At 35.7% G+C, this 17,038-nt stretch overlaps 3 protein-coding genes across 11 annotated transcripts in view; 2 read left to right on the forward strand and 1 right to left on the reverse strand.

Moving 5' to 3' along the window:
* Positions 1–40: 40 nt before the first annotated feature.
* Positions 41–3,863, forward strand: LOC108000194 (carcinine transporter). Its single transcript, XM_017060411.3, has 11 exons — positions 41–180; positions 464–685; positions 1,113–1,286; positions 1,377–1,480; positions 1,550–1,704; positions 1,795–1,963; positions 2,059–2,307; positions 2,516–2,730; positions 2,866–3,047; positions 3,119–3,297; positions 3,395–3,863. Exons 1-11 carry the CDS (start codon positions 106–108, stop codon positions 3,603–3,605), a joined length of 1,935 nt encoding a protein of 644 aa, XP_016915900.2. The 5' UTR covers positions 41–105; the 3' UTR covers positions 3,606–3,863.
* Positions 3,864–4,330: 467 nt separating this feature from the next.
* Positions 4,331–17,038, reverse strand: part of LOC108000195 (uncharacterized) — a 149,612-nt gene continuing 136,904 nt past the window's right edge. For 3 of the 6 annotated variants that reach the window (XM_062083827.1, XM_062083829.1, XM_062083828.1), the window contains 7 exons: positions 7,683–7,790; positions 7,331–7,540; positions 6,483–7,013; positions 5,804–5,873; positions 5,540–5,702; positions 4,653–4,883; positions 4,331–4,565 (listed from right to left, as the gene is read on the reverse strand). In XM_062083827.1, coding sequence (XP_061939811.1) covers positions 4,538–4,565; positions 4,653–4,883; positions 5,540–5,702; positions 5,804–5,873; positions 6,483–7,013; positions 7,331–7,534 — 1,227 coding nt within the window. In that variant the 5' untranslated portion in view covers positions 7,535–7,540; positions 7,683–7,790 and the 3' untranslated portion in view covers positions 4,331–4,537. Of the gene's footprint in view, positions 4,566–4,652; positions 4,884–5,539; positions 5,703–5,803; positions 5,874–6,482; positions 7,014–7,330; positions 7,564–7,682; positions 7,791–8,062; positions 9,397–17,038 lie in introns of those variants that run through there. The other 3 variants (XM_017060412.3, XM_017060413.3, XM_062083830.1) reach the window with 3 other exon arrangements.
* On the forward strand, positions 9,746–16,604 carry LOC108000203 (uncharacterized). Of its 4 annotated transcripts, XM_028667825.2 has the most exons (11): positions 9,756–9,940; positions 10,735–10,908; positions 11,611–11,902; positions 12,098–12,305; positions 13,201–13,370; positions 13,491–13,686; positions 13,779–13,933; positions 14,015–14,198; positions 14,323–14,648; positions 15,123–15,318; positions 15,850–16,604. In XM_028667825.2, exons 3-11 carry the CDS (start codon positions 11,660–11,662, stop codon positions 15,930–15,932), a joined length of 1,761 nt encoding a protein of 586 aa, XP_028523626.1. In that variant the 5' UTR covers positions 9,756–9,940; positions 10,735–10,908; positions 11,611–11,659; the 3' UTR covers positions 15,933–16,604. The 4 variants fall into 4 exon arrangements, with proteins under 4 accessions (XP_016915916.1, XP_061939810.1, XP_061939809.1 ...); XM_017060427.3 differs by lacking the exon at positions 10,735–10,908 and having other exon boundaries at positions 9,746–9,940; XM_062083826.1 differs by having other exon boundaries at positions 9,755–9,940; positions 15,123–16,604.

Consider the following 17,038-nt stretch of genomic DNA (forward strand, 5'->3'; position numbering starts at 1 on the left):
TTGCACTGCTGTCGGAAGGAAGCTAATGCACATCACGTAACGCGTTTCTAAGGTATCGGCCGAGGTTTCGGTAAGCGAAACTGAGCGTGGGCAAAGTTGACGAGAATGGAGCATTTGGATGAGAATCGAACCTCTGGGTCGGCGAACATCGAGGCGGCGGCTGGTAGCGCGGAAAATGAAGTAAGTTGTTCATGAATGTAATTACGTATATTTAAAGTTGTCGTTTTCCATATATCGTGCATATAATAATTTCCTATAAGGCGCGATATTTCTTTCTTAATCTCTTCTAAAAATTCCAAGATTTATCTAATCGCGTCGAAACTTTATCGATTTTGCGATTGTAATAGATATAATTTAACTTTCTGAAAATTGCCCGTCATCGTGCCACTTGTAATTTCTATCGATATTGTTAGAAAAGAATGTAGTTTAAAAATTAAGAGAGACGGGAGTTTCGTAATCGCAGGATGGCTTCGATCTCGACGATCTTTTGCCGATCGTCGGCGAATTCGGCCGTTATCAGAAACAACTTCTCTGGCTCGTGTGCCTTCCGGCGTGTCTCCCATGCGGCTTTTGCGCCTTCAACCAGCTGTTCATGGCCGACACGCCACCCCACTGGTGCAAAATACCGGGGTTGGAGAGTCTGGATGTCTCTCGAAGAAAGAGACTCGCGATTCCGACCATTCAGGTGCAATTCTCGGTCTAGATGCTAATAATACCATCCCCTTCTATCTCCATATATATGTATACGATTCATCTCGAAGAATTTAGGCGATTCAAAGGCTTGATCGAGTGTAGAGTATATTAATTGCTAATATTAATCCCTTAATGGTGCGAATTAAGCGGTCGAAGGAGAAAGAAAGATTTAGGAGTAAGGCTTGCAGTTTGATGTCAATCCCTTGCCTCAAATATACGGTATAATCGATAGAGGAATTAGGTAATTGCTAGAATCCTTGTTTTCTTCTGCAGAGAGTAGTCTTAAGGAAGATATATATATATATATATGTATCGTAGAAAAAGATACACGGTTTGTCATCGGTAGAGTAAGAGAATGTACGCTTGGCTGGAAAGCTATTATTTGCTCGCAATATTGTAACAATTGGTTCCGTAATTAGGACGACAATGAAACGTACAGTCAATGCACGCGATACGATATCGATTGGACAGCGGAAAACATTTCCGTCGTGACAACAGCCTCGTTCGTACCAAATTCATCGTGGCCCGTTGTTCCATGCGATCATGGTTGGGAGTACGAGATGTCGGAAGTGAAATCTTCTATCGTTATTGATGTACGTTCTTTTTCTTCTTTATTCTTTTTAATTTTCGATGATCTTCTCGCTCGAAAGGGGATTAATCATTGTGTTCAAACGTGTTTGCAGTTCAATCTCGTATGCGATTATGCGATTTATCCAACGATCGGATTAGTCGCTTTGAACACAGGTGGACCAATTGGGGTGTACCTCTTCGGTACCTTGAATGACAGGTAATCATATTGATGTACGAAGCAGGGATGCGGATCGTTTCATTGCTGATACTGTTATATCGCATGCAGAATTGGCAGAAGATTGTCCTTCTTCACGTGTCTGGCCACTTTGATAACCGGTGGATTTTTAACATCCATATCGAACAGCTTCTGGACATGGGCCGCGACGAGGATGCTCGTCGGTTTGACCATCCCGGCCATTTATCAAATTCCCTTTATCATATGTAAGATCATTTCTAAAAATGGAGAATGAAATAAAGACGAACATTTTCACGGAACGAATATTAATCTGTCTGTTGATTTCATGCAAACAGCTTTGGAACTGGTCGGCCCAAATTATCGATCATTCGTGACAGTGATGACTTGCAGTTTCTATACAATGGGTTTGTGCATGTTGGCCGGTGTCACGTATTTGATAAGAGATTGGAAAACGTTAGCCATAGTCACGAGTGCGCCATTTCTTTTGTACATCTTATACTGGTGGTAAGTTATTACCATTATATCACCCCACATACGATCCTTCTTTTTCGCCTATTTTTTTGCACGGTATTATTGTAAAACGCGTAAGATCATTTCAGGTTCTTGCCAGAATCGCCGAGATGGTTGTTGGCGAAAGGTCGGTTAGGCGAGGCGAACGATATCTTGGAGCGATTGGCAAAAGTAAACGGAAAAGAGTTGCCACTTTCTTTTACGCAAAAATTACGACAACGAATGATGATGTCACGGTCCAAAAGTGAAGAAGAGAGATTACGTAGCGGTCCTGGTGTTTTATCACTCTTCAAAACTCCAAATATGCGATTAAAAACTTGTTTGATCACTCTAAATTGGTAAATCAAAGTTCAAATGTAAAAGATATTTGTCGGAAAATATTATTTTTTTTTCTTTATTATTAATTATTAATTTCATAATTTTGTTAAACGATTTCGCATAACGATTTTACACGTTACGATTTCTGAAAATAAATTTTACGAGTTGCGAAACGAAGAAAATAATTTATGAGTGGATAATTTTTTTTTTTTTTTCCTTTTTTTTTAGGTTCGCGAACAACATGGTTTACGTTGGATTATCGTATTATGGGCCAGCATTGGGTAACGAGGAACACTTGAGCTTCTTCTTCTCATCTCTCGCCGAGATTCCGAGCTACATGGCTTGCTGGGTCGTGATGGATCGATGGGGTCGCCGTTGGCCCCTTTGCTTGTCCATGGTGGTGGCTGGAATCTCCTGCATTACCACAGTTCTTTTGTCACCCGGTAACGAATCGTTCCGAGAAAAGTAGGGAAATAGAGCAGCGAAATGAAAGATCGCTTCATCGGATGAACAAACAAATAGAATCCTCCTTCCTCCTTTTTTCATTGTGTTCCTTCTTCTTCTTCTTCTTTTTACAGATGCAGTTGTGACCACGCTAATTCTATTCCTCTTATCGAAATCCGCGATATCGGCCTCTTTTCTAATTATATATCCGTTCGCCGGTGAACTTTACCCCACGCAATTGCGCGGCGTAGCGATCGGTTTCTCTGCCTACATCAGCGGTCTCGGATTAATAATCATTCCCTTTGTTACGTATCTCGTAAGTGATCGTAAATATATATTTATCGTGTGCCGGATGAATCTTGCAAGCATTTGCGTCATTTCGCGCAGGGCAAGGAAAACTTGGTGCTGCCCCTCGTAATTCTTGGCGTCGTGTCTGTAATCGGCGGATTGTCCGGCCTGCGTTTGCCCGAGACTCTGCATCATCGATTGCCCCAAACCGTGGAGGAAGGGGAATTGTTCGGGAAAGATTGGACTTGTGCCGATTGTTTTCGTTGCGTTCCAACCAAGTACGAATTATTTTATCGATATTGTAGAAACCTGTCGCCTAGGAGCGAGATTTTAATCACTCTCACGGACGGTTTCGTTCCTTTGGATGGGTTGTAGACCTTCGTCAGCCGCGGCGTCTTACGAGGATCTGTCGGCGAGAGAGACGGTGGAGATGCACGAGGTACCCGAGGCACCGATACCTCAGAGGCTGTTGGAGGACCAACAAAGGCCGAGCGGAGCGAGCATGCGTCGGCTGGTTCGGCAATCCAGCGTGATGGACACGCAACGGGATTCCGACGGGTCCATTAAGATGACTTATTGGTTTTAGAGTTTGAATCGAACGTCTAGTTTCGAAATAAAATTCGAGACGCTATCGAATCGAAAGGGAAGTATTATCGTATCAGTAATTGGCGTCTTGTTTTTTTGTCTGGTATCGATATCCAATACGATCAATTTTCCATTTTGTAATGATTGCTATTTTAAATATTGCTATTTTAATCAAGAGCGATGAAAAAATTAGTTTAGGTTGCGACATTAAAGCTTCGAAAACAATTTTATAATAACAATAAAAAAAAATTAAAAAATACGAAAGTATGAAAATGATGTTATTTTAAATATTAATAATCTTAAAGGACAACATATACGACGCCATATAATCAGCCAAACATGTATCCGAATCGAATTATGTTATTTTCCACGCTTATTTTGAATTATAACGATTATGCGATTCTATTTTAAAATTTAGCTCGGTGATTCTTTTTTTTTTTTTTTATTTCTTTCAAATTATAAACGTAAATCGATGTTCACGCTCGATTCATCGATCGATAAGATTCGGAAATCGATCGATGTATGGTCTGGAAATAATGAAATATTTAATTAAAATTGGAGATTCATTTAATATTCGCTTTGCGTCTTTGGAGATAAGTTGCTTATATAATTCAGAGATAAAATATCTTTGAAATTATAGATTAGAAGTGACTTATAATCTTAATCTACGAAGTTTACAACCTATCTTTATAAGGTAAGAGAAAATGAAGATTGAAAAACACATCGTTAATAAGATATTCTTTACTCGTGTATTTTGCAATTTATTTCCATAGTTGGTATACAAAACACGAAGATTAAAGGAGAGAAGGAAAAATAAGGAAGGAAGTATGGTTAGCCATGAAACTGATACGTGGAATTTTTCGATTATTCTTACGTTTCCCGTTACGTTACGTTTCGAGTCTCTGTCCAACCTTCTCCTATCTCTTGGATCTTCTAGAGTCGAGTGGTTCTGTTGTAGCAGCTACAATCAGTAGGATTATCGTGTGATGATCGACTAATGCTATTTAATACCTTATTTTAAATCTTTTTTTTCCCAGCTTAGCTTTACCTGTCCAGTAATCGCTGCTTTAGCTCGGGTGGATAGGTTACGTATATGTAATGGTCGGGCATCTCTTCGTTCGATATGGGCATATTCTCATCCCCTGCCTCACCCTTCCTTCTCCCGCTCGATCTACTCTCGCCAGAACCGCTCTGTTCGTGCGACGAGGACGTACCCGTGATATCTCCATCCGTGTAATCTAAACTTCCGCCTCCATCTAGCCTATCTTCTTCCGCTGAACTGGAAATAAAAAATAATGCGTTTTAGTAGAAGCATTAATCTTTTATTAATAACGGTAATTAATAACGATATTTCGTTAATTATTACGATGATAAGGCTTGTTTGTTGAAAAAATGACTCGATAAATACTATTTTAATATTAATTGGAAAGAAAATATTGTGAATTTGAAACGAAAAAAGAAAAAAAGAGAGAGAGAGAAAAGCAATATAACGAACGATACAAGTTAAAAAAAGTATAATCTTTGAACTTTTACGTAAGATATTTATTGAGTCAATATAAATTTCCACGTTGAATTTTCAACAATATCATCGAATAAATATTCCTATTGTGTTACTGTGTGTATAGATTTCGCAATATATAATATCGTCGAAAGATTATTCCGAGTATTTTCTATAAGAAAAAAAAAAAAAAAAAGAAGGAATTATCTTAAACATTTGTAACTCTTTCCTGTAATATTTCGTCTTTAATCATGCACGATTATATTATGACAACAAGTGCTTCATTAATGATAATTTCGATTCTTGAGTTTATATATATATGTATGTATATATGTATGTATCTATGTATCATAATATTTAATGTCTATATGTAAATAGAAATAACGATAAGATACTAAATAATTTCACGTTTATCTAAACTGATTAAACGTACGTACTTGAATAACACCCAAATAATATAGTAGCACGCGTAAATCGACGAGAATAGAACGACCATAAAAATGGTTAACAGGTACCAAGGTGTATGCCTCTGTTGCCTCTTCGTGTCTTCCCAGTATCTGTCACAGCTGAGATACCAGCATATCGCTCGGTTCAACTCTCCTGGAAAGAAAGAAAGAAAGAGAATGATAGAATTCACAAAATAAGATTTATCAATAAAATTCTTTTCGATTTTTAATAATTACGAATTTTAATAATTATACCTTCGATCTCTTGGAAATCTCGTACCGAAAGATTCGTCAAAAGACCGGCGATGCAATCGCGAATCAATACCTGTCAATAGTTTTAAAATAACGTGAGTGAGAAACAAACAAATAAGAGAATTATAATTAAATGCACATTACTTTCTATTGCAATTTCTATTCAATTTTTGTGTTGTTGTTAGTTTACTAATTATGTTAAAGATTAATTAGCGATAATATACATGGGTCTGGAAATTTTGCTCGACAGATTTCTTCGTTTCGTGGCATAGAAATTAAGCCAAAGTAATTCTCTACAAGGAGAGGTGTTCATACTTGAGAGATTTTTTTTTTTTTTTTGGATAAGATATTGAATAAATCAAGCATTTTACGAGGATCGAAGCTTGCAAAGAGAACAAACAGGTACCTGATAATACGTCAATTTTACATACTTAAACCCTGATTTGTAATCTTGGAGTTCCACAGATGACAAAAAACTCAACCATTCATCAAATTCATCTGGCCTAAAAAGATATCTATTGTAAACGTATACCCTTATCGGATATTTATTCCTATCTCTCGATTATTCCTCGATTTAATAAAAATTTCAAAATCAAAGATGCCTCCGAGATAAATCAGACCCATGGTCTTTAACTTTTCTTTTCTTTCTTTCTTTATAACCGTCCCACGAAGTCAAACTAACTTCGCACTGCAATTTCAACTTTTGCAGCTCCTCCGGCTTGCAATTGGCCTTGAGCTTCCTCAGATGCAACCCCTTGCGCCTCTGTTTCTTGTCCACGGCTGGCAAAGCCGCTTCGACGAGATTCTCCTCGTCGTCCTCGTCGTCCTCCTCGTCCTCGTCCTCTTCATTGTCGCAAGCGTTGCTCTTGTTGTCGGGGCCAGCGATCTCCACGTGATACGCCGTGCCCGGCAGACGATGGTTCTCCAGGGCGCCGCTGTCTTCTCGATGGCAATATTGCTGAATGTTGGTCACAGCACCGCCTCCGGATATCGTGCAACCCTTCTCCACCGGATACGTCCTCGATAAACCGGCCCGCGACTCGCAGGACATGACCGAAGTGGTACGTTGCTCCGTGTTCTCTTTCCACACTTGTATGTCGGTGCTGTGGTGGCCGCCCTCGTCGTCCACCAAAGAACTCTCGAAGTCCCTGTTCCCGAGCACGTCGCATCTCATGATGTCGCAATAATCCGCGAGGCACACCGCATCCTCCGCCTGGTTACAATTACAATTACAATTTTACTTATGATTCGTAATATAATTCCCTTGCCACTCGATCTCTCCCGTGTTCGAAATAATTTGTATCGTGCCGACGATTATTATATTTTATATCGATTTTCTGGGACGAGTGGAAAAAGGTGATTCCTTATATTAATCGACATTTAATCGAGGAAAAAGATGGAACAAGATGGTTAATGTTATGGTTGGCCGTGTTTCATTAAGTGGGTAAAGAGGAATTTTTCTTTTTAACGAAACGATCGTCACTCTTTTGAATAAATCGTAAGTAGCCGGAAGAGGCGGAAAGTTTTTACCGTGTTAACGTTACTCTTGTGTCTGTTATCGAAGTGGGCATCCAAGTGTTTCTCCGCGTAGAAGGATTTGCCGCACAGGCCGCAGGTCCATTGCGATGGTCTGTGCTGATGTTTCGCCTTTTGCTGGGGTCGAAAAATGTCCCGACTTTCGTGGAACGGGCACTCCAGCGGCAATTCCACTTGATGTTTCTTCAGAATTGGCATCCATCTCTGAAAAAATCAGGGAGAGAAAGCTACTTCGAAATTGGATCATTTCTAACTGGATCATTCCTCCTCTCCAAAATTTATACGCGTGTATCTTTACGTGCATGTTTCGTTTAGAAACGAATTGGTTCGATAGAAATTTCTTTACCTTCTGCACTATCCTCCTCACCACGGACGCTCGATCGCGTGGGCATGATATTTTAAACACGCTGGGTCCTGGCCACGGGATTACCGATAATAGTAACACTATCAAGACCTGAAAAACACATTACTCTCACGTATTTTCTCTCTTATTTCCCGATATTTTCTGTCGCGGGCGAGCAACGAGCTCGACTTATGTATGCATGCCGTAAAATAATTATCACGACACCGTTGACCATTTATCACGTTTGGATCGATGATCTTTCTCTCTCTACGACTTTAAATTCCACACCTATCGATACGTATACGTTGTTATTTAACAGTGCAAAAGGAACGACCAAGTCATGTGCGATGAACATGATTGTAGGAAAAATATTTTTCACGCACTCTGATCGTTTTAGCCATTAGTTCCTCAGTCCCGTGCGACGACGTTTCCCCTGATAAAAAACCGATCTCCCCCACGTCCTTCACGATCTCGAACGGTACAAAAAATTGATTCGTAATGACGCAGTCTCGCTCTCGGTGACGAACAGACGATGACCATTCCGTCGATACAAACAACTCTCCGATCTCTTCTCCTCTCTCTCTCTCTCTCTCTAATTACCTCGATATGAAAGGGTTGGGTCTTCATTCATAGCCCAAAATCGCCCAGCGACAGTGACCCGGTGGCAACGATAACGGCAACCTCACGGCCCGACGAGCAACACGAAAATCCCGTTCCGAATACGGTTTTCTCGTCGCGATTCACGGTCAACTAGGGACGCAACGGGGGTTGCGGCGAGGACCAGGTATAGGGGCGAACGTCGACATGGCGTTGTCGTCACCTTATCCCGAGACAGGGGTGAATCTTTGTGGGGCGCCTGAGAAAAGTTTGTTGAACGAGCGATCGGTTTAATGGAAAATCCGTGGGCCGAGCTGCGATTGCAACGGAAGGAAAAATTCCCCGCCCTGGAAATTGCTCGAACGATCAGCATTTGATTAACGCGTGCAGTGAATGTTTAATGAGTGTGCAGGAAAGTTGGAGTTACGTTGTACGGGCCTGCACGTGGCGATCCGAGTCGGCGTCAATGACGCCGCGCCGACGCATCCAACGATGCGAGTAACGTGTCGAGTGCAAATCGTTCCGAGTTGCAAATGCAACATTCCGTTTCGCTTTATTAAGTAAAACCTCTTGAACTCTTTTGTAATAATAATTCCCACTGCAATCGTAATTGTACATTGAAATTTATATACGATCGCGATTACGCGTGGATAAAAATCGCGAGTTCGATCGATTCGAGGGATTCCCGACACGAAGGGTGTTGTATTGTCGACGAACGATAAGACGAGAAAGGGATGGAATTTTGTCGTCGGATGGCAAGGGAGGAAACATTTTTCACCGTAGCGGGAAAACTTTTTATGCAAACTGTTGGAAATTGTTTCGCGATATCGATGCAATTTTCCTTCTTAATTCTTCCTTCCTTAACTAACTAACGCTCGTGCCCGAGATGGCTGATAAATATCGATTATGTAAGATCGGATCGTTTTAACGATACGATTATTTAATCGGTGAGGAACGAATAACACGATATACGCGGTAACGTGATTTTTGAAAAAGGAACGAGAATTATCGCGTTGGACATAAATTATTATCGTTTCGAAAATTATTGTTTCCACAAATAAAACTGATTGTTCATCGTAAATTAAAAAAAAAGAAAAGAAGAAAAGAAAAGAAAAGAAAAGAAAAACGCATTGTAATTAAAAATTATCTTAAAAATTTAATTTCTCTTGATTTATTATTTTGTTTCAGAAAATTATATAATATAATATAGTAGCGTTTGATTGAGGTAACTGAGCAAAATACATGAGCGGTTACACTCAAACATTATATAGTAATGATTCGTTCGTAGCGATGACAGTCGCGGCTTAATCTAATGAAACAAATTGCACGTGTACAACAGACAACAACGATGTCCTTTATGTGTCTTTACATACAAATAACATGTCCTTGGAAAAGCGTGATACACTCTTCACGATCACCTTGTATACGCCTCCTTCGTTAGGGTACCGGGTGGGGGAATCAGTCGAGTAGAAGTTAAGTGGTTTGCCAGAGAATCCACTAGTCTGTTAGAGAAAACAGTTAGGCGAGGAAGGTTCATCAAATTGTTCGTAATTTTTCGAATTTTCATCGCGGTCGATCTCAACGAAATCGGATCGGGAAGAAGTTGCACGAGTCCGAGTAATTCGTATGTGCACCGAGTGCGTTCGAAAAGAAAAACGGAAAAGGTTGGCACGTTTTTATTCACGGCTTTATTCGTGACTTATTTAAGTGCAGTTTTTGAAATTGGGTCGCGCGCGAGATCAAATCTCGAGACTGATGGAAATCCACTCGCTCGAACGTTTTCTTTTTCATATATTCAACTCGGTCCTCGATTTTGGACGATTAGGATCGAAGCGAAACGAGGATCGGAGACAGATTTCCCCGTCTCAGGAGAAACGAGATCGATCGATGGGAAAAATAATCGAAATAGACCGATTTCCTTCCCGATCTTACAAACGAACTTGGAAACACGAAATACGATTTTTTTTTCTTTTTTTCATTCCGTTAAATGATTGGATAAATTGAACGTTGTATTCTATTATCGATTAATTAACCGAGAACAAGGTTTATTTCGTGTTTGTATTCGTTATGGGGCCAACGTTCCGCGAGTTTATCGGAGAGTCAGTATTCGCTTCATTCACGATACTGCGTTGCAGCTAGAAAACGAACAAAACAATATGTTGCCGTTCATCGTACACACATTTGTAACTAACGCCCTACCAAGTGAACGTTCTCATTCTGAGAAAGCGCTTACTTAGAATGTTATTTAAGGCCGATGTATCGTGTCCGCATCGTTTCAAATGCCGAGAAGTCGAAAGCTTGACCCGCTATGAACATTGGTCTCCTTTCGATTTCAACACTTCGTATCGTGAACTCATTATTAAATTCTATCGTCGGATAAAAAATCGTACAACATCCGTTTTCCTTTCGTTTCGTGACTCGAGTCATTAATTCGCTTTTCGACCTTTGAATTGAATAGAGTAAGAGGATTCTAATGGAACGTTTAAATAATTATTATATCGTGGAGAATCGTATCTCATCGTTGGTATCATGCTCGAAATTGCGATGTTGAGTACAAATTTTTCAACAATTGCCGGTTACAATTGATCGGCTCTTGTACCATTTATCACGATAATAAGCGAAGTAATAATCGGTACGTATTTATGTACATCCAAGAGATATCCAAAAGGTTGATACCGATAAGTGGATCGCACTTTGAACCCTTATTTATTGTTGAACCAGCAACTCGTTCCACTGAATAAAACGTCGTTTGATTCGATATAATGAATTCACACTGTTGATAAAATGTCATTTATTTAGCATCGTAAATGATGCATTCATTCGATTTTCATATCACAATATAGTAATCGAATGCAATTTGGTATACATTGATAGAATAGTAATAATAATAATCATTGACACGACAAATATTTTAACAACGAAAGAAATGTAAATATTGATCTTTTAATTTTAATCGTAAATCACCACTTTTCAGAGAATTCATTAAAATGTAATTTAAAATTCATAAAGTCAGTTAATTTATAAACTAAATATCGTGAACAAATACATAATTAAACAAAGATCATTCGTTTTAGCGGTTTTTAGAATTCTATTTAGAATTCTACATCGTAAAGTTAGGCTTCAGATAAAATTAGTTAGGGAACCGCTGTTTTCAATGGATCTATTTCTATCTTCGACACTTTATAACTTTGTGTCTGTATTCGTTAAGCGGATTAAGCCCTACATTAACTGATGTCCCTTATTTCGTCTATTATTATCCGGAAATTTTGAAAGTTATTTATTTCGTTCCTAAGTCAAAATTTCACTTGAGCTTTTTTATTGTTTATTCTTCCAGATAACTGTTTCGATACGTCACGACGTATACGTGAAAGAAAGTGAAAAGAATGACAAGCGTAAAGCAGTTTGTTCGCTATGCACGTAGACTCGGCCAGATATCAGAGAGCGGAACAAAAGTTGTAAACCGGTTTGTGAAATATGCGTCTACTCAAGCTCAACACAAATTCATAGAAGATGAAAATGGGAAAAAAATTTTCCCTTCGCCGTTTGGGGATTTCACTCCTTCCGATAGCCTCGTTCATGAATACGTATGGAAGAATGTCGAACTGTTCCCTAATCGCATTGCATTGGTAATATACGTGACAAAAATAATTTTTCCATCCAAATTATTCTGTTTGTATTTTATTTTGTAAAAAATATAATGCGATATTATATGATACGATCTTGTGTGAGAATTATTATTATTATTGAACTCTCCGTTTTAATATAATTACCACGGCAAAATTAAAAAGCATCTTAATCTATTCGATGTTACCGTTTTTTAGGAATGTTCGATGACCGGGAAAAAATACACGTACGCTGAAGCGAGAGACGCGAGTAATTATATCGCTAGAAGTTTGAGGAATATGGGTTTGAAGAAAGGTGACTTGGTGGCCCTAATAACGCCCAATTATCCGGAAACGATTTTAGCCGCAGTCGGTGTCTTAGAGGCTGATCTTATTCTCACTACCATGAATCCTACTTACACAATCGGTAAGTAATAATTATGTGAATGAGCAAAGAATAAAATTGAAATATGCGTAAATATTTAATTTAATAATAAATATTATAAGTAAACATTTATAATATTTTCATGAAAAATATTCTTCGAGGAAGAAAAAATTAAATTGTTTTTATCATATAATGATTAATATTTTGAGATTTGTTTGTTGTATTAAAAAGTAAATAAATATTTGCAATTTGTTCGATAAACTGAATCGAGTATATGTAAAAAAATATACGATATATATATATTTATAAAAAAGGAGAAAGATAGAATAAATATTTTAAATATGATTGTAAGTATTTTAAAAGCAGAATACGATTTAAATACGAGTATACGAGTAACGGAATAAATTAAAAATTTACTTTGAGATAAACGTTAATAATTAGTGTATAAATATTGTGTAAAAAAAATATGAATTTATTAAGAAAAATCTAATATTGTTTGTTCAAAATCGAAATTATTTAAATTCGAGTATGCATTCGTATACATTTGAATGTACTTTAAAATATTATATTCGTATAATGTCCCTTCGATAATATTATCTGGTTTATTATAAATATGCAGAAAGATTAAAATAATGGAAAAATATCATACTACGTAAAAATATTGAATCATATTGGAGCACTTACTAAATTTAAAGTGCTAAAAACTATCATTAAGTTTTAATTATTTAATTATCATAAATATAATTATCATAATATATATATATATATAATTTTAATAATCTAATGTTTTTTTTTGTACTCGATAAAAAATTCATAATTCATTTTTAATGATCTTTATTTTTAATAAGATTTATAATTGCTTTATAATTGATCAAAGAAATAGATATAAAATTCTATATAAAATATAGAATTAACGTGGATGATTCATTTCAAACAGAGGAAATGAAGAAGCAAATAAAGGATTGCGAGGCAGCTGCGATTATTACAGTTGCAGAAATTGCACATATTGTTCTTGAAGCAAGAAAAAATACTTCCGCTTCACGAGGACCTTTCGTGGTTATCGAGGATGGTACCAGATCTATTCCCGAAGGCAGTGTGCCGTTTAAGGTATGAATTATTAAATAATAACTCGAAATTATGAGTGAATATTTACATATTAATGTGTAATTGCGTAATATATTTATGCGTTGATTTTTTTTTTTTTTTTTTTTCATTCCTTTTTTACAGGATCTTGTCACACGAGGTAAAACATTACCGCCTATAACGCATTATCAAACGACCTCGAATGATCTAGCCATATTGCCATATTCCAGTGGAACGACTGGCATGCCGAAAGGTGTCATGTTGACGCATAGGAATTTAGTAAGTAACATGGAAATGGTGGAATATACGACGAAAGAAAGAATGTGGCGACATACAACTGGTGAATAACAATTTAACATATTTAAATTAAATCATTAAGATTTAATCAAGGCATCGAGCCTCGAGTTAACAAGATCGATCATTTATTTCCAGCCGATTTTCAAGAGGTATTACCCCTAATTGTACCCTTCTTCCATATTTTCGGATTGAATGCCGCGACGTTGCCTCGCCTCCATAACGGTACAAAAATTATTACACTTCCAAAGTTCACGCCGGAAATATTCGTGGACGTTTTAACGAAACACAAAGTAAGTAAATTATGCTCGAACGAAATTTTCATCCATGAAATTCGTAGAAATATTTTTGATAAAAGTGTTTTGTTCACGCAGATAACAGGTTTATTCGCGGTACCATCTTTGATCACGTTTATAAATATCTGTCCTTTGCTTAAAAAGGAGATTTTCCAAAATGTACATCACATTATCACTGGTGCAACACCATTACCGGAAGTGGATGTGGAAAGATTTTACGAAAGATATCAGATAAACAGTGATGACTTGAAATTCTCTCAAGGTATGGGAAATCGAATTTTAATTAAAATTTTTTTTTCTCTCTAAAACTTATACGAATCTTTCCATGATTGTGAAAATAAGATTTATTTTCTTTTTTTCTTTTTTTCCTCCCCTCTCTTCACAAGGATACGGGATGACGGAAACTTCACCCGTGATTTGCTTGGATTCGTGGAGTCGAAAAGCAACAAGTATCGGACAAAACATTGCCGGTTGCGAATTACGACTAGTCGATTCGGCAACGAACGAGGATATTTCTATAGCTGGTCAAAAGGGAGAAATATGGGCCAGGGGGCCTCATATCATGAAAGGGTATTTAAACAACGAGAAGGCGACGAGAGAGATGATTGTCGATGGTTGGCTGAAAACTGGGGACATTGGTTATTTCGACGACGAGTTTTATTTCTTTGTCACGGATAGAAAGAAAGATTTGATCAAAGTTAAAGGATTCCAGGTAAACGTTTCACGTTTTATTCGATTGAATGATCGATTATCTTTTTGATCAATAGTAATTAATAATTATTAATAATTTTTTAATCGAACGAATCCCCTCGATCAAAAGCTTTTAATTATTTATTTCATTATTTATTGAATATTATCGTGTATTTGGAATTTAACAAATTTTATTACATTGTATTTGTATCAAAAATGTTATGTATTGATCTTTGTAATCGCAGTTTCATAATTCAATTTAGTATCAACGTAATTCTAATCACGTGTATTCATTTACGTAAAACATATGTTCCACATTTCAATTGTGCCAGTTTATATAGTTGATAAATATTAGAATGTATCCGTGAAATATTAATGACATAATGATATAATTAATTTAATAGTTTGACATAATTAATTTAATAGTGACACAATTAATTTAATAGTTTCTTTTTCTTTTTTTTCTTAATTTCATCTCTTCGAAATTTTGCACCAGGTACCACCAGCCGAGTTGGAAGCTTTGATAAAAAGACATCCAAATGTTATCGAGGCAGCTGTGGTTGGTATTCCAAACGAAAGGTTCGGCGAGATTCCTAAAGCTTTCGTAATTCTCAAGGAAGGTACCAAAACGACAGATGATGATATTAAAAATTTTGTAAAGGATAAAGTGTCGGAATATAAACAACTCAGAGGTAAAACAATTTTTTGTTTCGATTATAACTGCCATTTATTTTATATTTTTATAACGAATGACTCAGTTATTATGATAAATAATAATGATGCGATAAATCGCACGAATAAAGTCCATAATCTGGCGATAGATAATAAAAAAAAATAATTTTTTATTTCCGGTAATTTAATCCTATTTTTAATTAATAATGAATTACCTGTTTAATCCAACAATTATTAAATTCATCGAGTGCTTCATATTATATGTATATATATATATAGAATAATTATAGATCAAAGATCAAGATATATATATATATATCTTGATCTTTGATCTATAATTATTCTATAAATTATTTCAGAATATTAATATAATAATATAATTGATCTATAAATTATTTCAGAATATTAATATTTATATAATCTTTTTTATATTATACGCTATATCTTATTCATATGTATTATATGTAAATTAATCATACATGTAGAAATTCATTATTATTTTTGCATGATCATAATTAAATATTTTATCACGTGACACGATGTGATTGTAGGAGGAGTGACATTTGTTGACAGTCTACCAAAGAACGCAAGCGGAAAGATTTTACGAAACAAATTGAAAAACGAGTACAAATAGTAAAAGTTTATGCTGAAGATTGAAGAAAAAAATTTCACGCTTCGAGGCCTCGATTTACAATTCGTACCATAATGGAATCAATTATCGATTAAGAAAGGGTACGATTAATCATTTTTGTATCGATTGGCATAATGGCATATGAATTATTCAACTGTTATATTGATATATGGTAAAAGATATGTTAGTAATGTTTATTCATTCTTTGTGTATAATATTGTTATCTCATAAGTGCTCTTACAAGTGTCTTATTGATTATGACAATTTTTAAATATTTTTACATTTATACATATATATATATATACATACATATCTATTTTGAAAGAATGGGTTTAGCAAACATATATAAATACCGATGTACTTATTAGAATATTAGCGGAAAATAGCGGTTAAAATAACGTGATTACGAAGTGCATTTTTAAAATTATACGTATATCTTTTTATTTTTTAAAGTCATTTAATATACACAAATATGATCGGTTTATCGTTGTTGTGCAATATTTGACAATGCAATTAATTTTTAAGATTATTTTTATATATTAAATTTTATCGATTTTTATAGAACATTTGTACAAGAAAGTTACAGGGATTTTAAACTTTTAAACAATAAAATGTTTTATAGTTTTATAGTTGTGTTATAAATAATTGTTATAAATAAACACTTTCCAACAAGCATATCGGATTATTTAAAATTCAATATCTTTATATTTGAATAATTGTTAACCACTATTGATTTATTTTAAACATTATATATGTTAACTTGTCTTTATCTTTAATTTGTCTGTATCATCTTGATTTCGATTGATTAAAATCTCGAAATCAATCGAACAATTATATTTATTTTATTTATACATCATTAATAATTAATCTTGTTTCATATTTTTAATCGATTAAGTGTTTATCAGACGCTTTGTACTTTGTAAAATCAACTTTTTCTTCAATTATATTTTATAATTTATGTTCGAAATAGATGAATTGCAAGATTGGAAATTTTTATTATGTGATTATCAAGGACAAGGATTAATTAAATTCCAATCAGTTAATAAAATAGATAAAAAAAAAGTTATCGGGTGATGTTTTTTAATTTTAAATTCAAATAAACGATATCT

The sequence above is a fragment of the Apis cerana genome, linkage group LG13, assembly GCF_029169275.1.
Source record: "Apis cerana isolate GH-2021 linkage group LG13, AcerK_1.0, whole genome shotgun sequence".
Taxonomy (NCBI): domain Eukaryota; kingdom Metazoa; phylum Arthropoda; class Insecta; order Hymenoptera; family Apidae; genus Apis; species Apis cerana.

Excerpts from the sequence above, each read along its gene's own strand:
- LOC108000194 (XM_017060411.3), top strand. The coding sequence starts at position 106 with ATGGAGCATTTGGATGAGAATCGAACCTCTGGGTCGGCGAACATCGAG. Across the intron at positions 686-1,112 it reads TCGCGATTCCGACCATTCAG|GACGACAATGAAACGTACAG; the intron begins GTGCAATTCTCG and ends TTCCGTAATTAG. Across the intron at positions 1,481-1,549 it reads TTCGGTACCTTGAATGACAG|AATTGGCAGAAGATTGTCCT; the intron begins GTAATCATATTG and ends TATCGCATGCAG.
- LOC108000203 (XM_062083826.1), top strand. The coding sequence starts at position 11,660 with ATGACAAGCGTAAAGCAGTTTGTTCGCTATGCACGTAGACTCGGCCAG. Across the intron at positions 11,903-12,097 it reads TCCCTAATCGCATTGCATTG|GAATGTTCGATGACCGGGAA; the intron begins GTAATATACGTG and ends ACCGTTTTTTAG. Across the intron at positions 13,371-13,490 it reads AAGGCAGTGTGCCGTTTAAG|GATCTTGTCACACGAGGTAA; the intron begins GTATGAATTATT and ends CCTTTTTTACAG.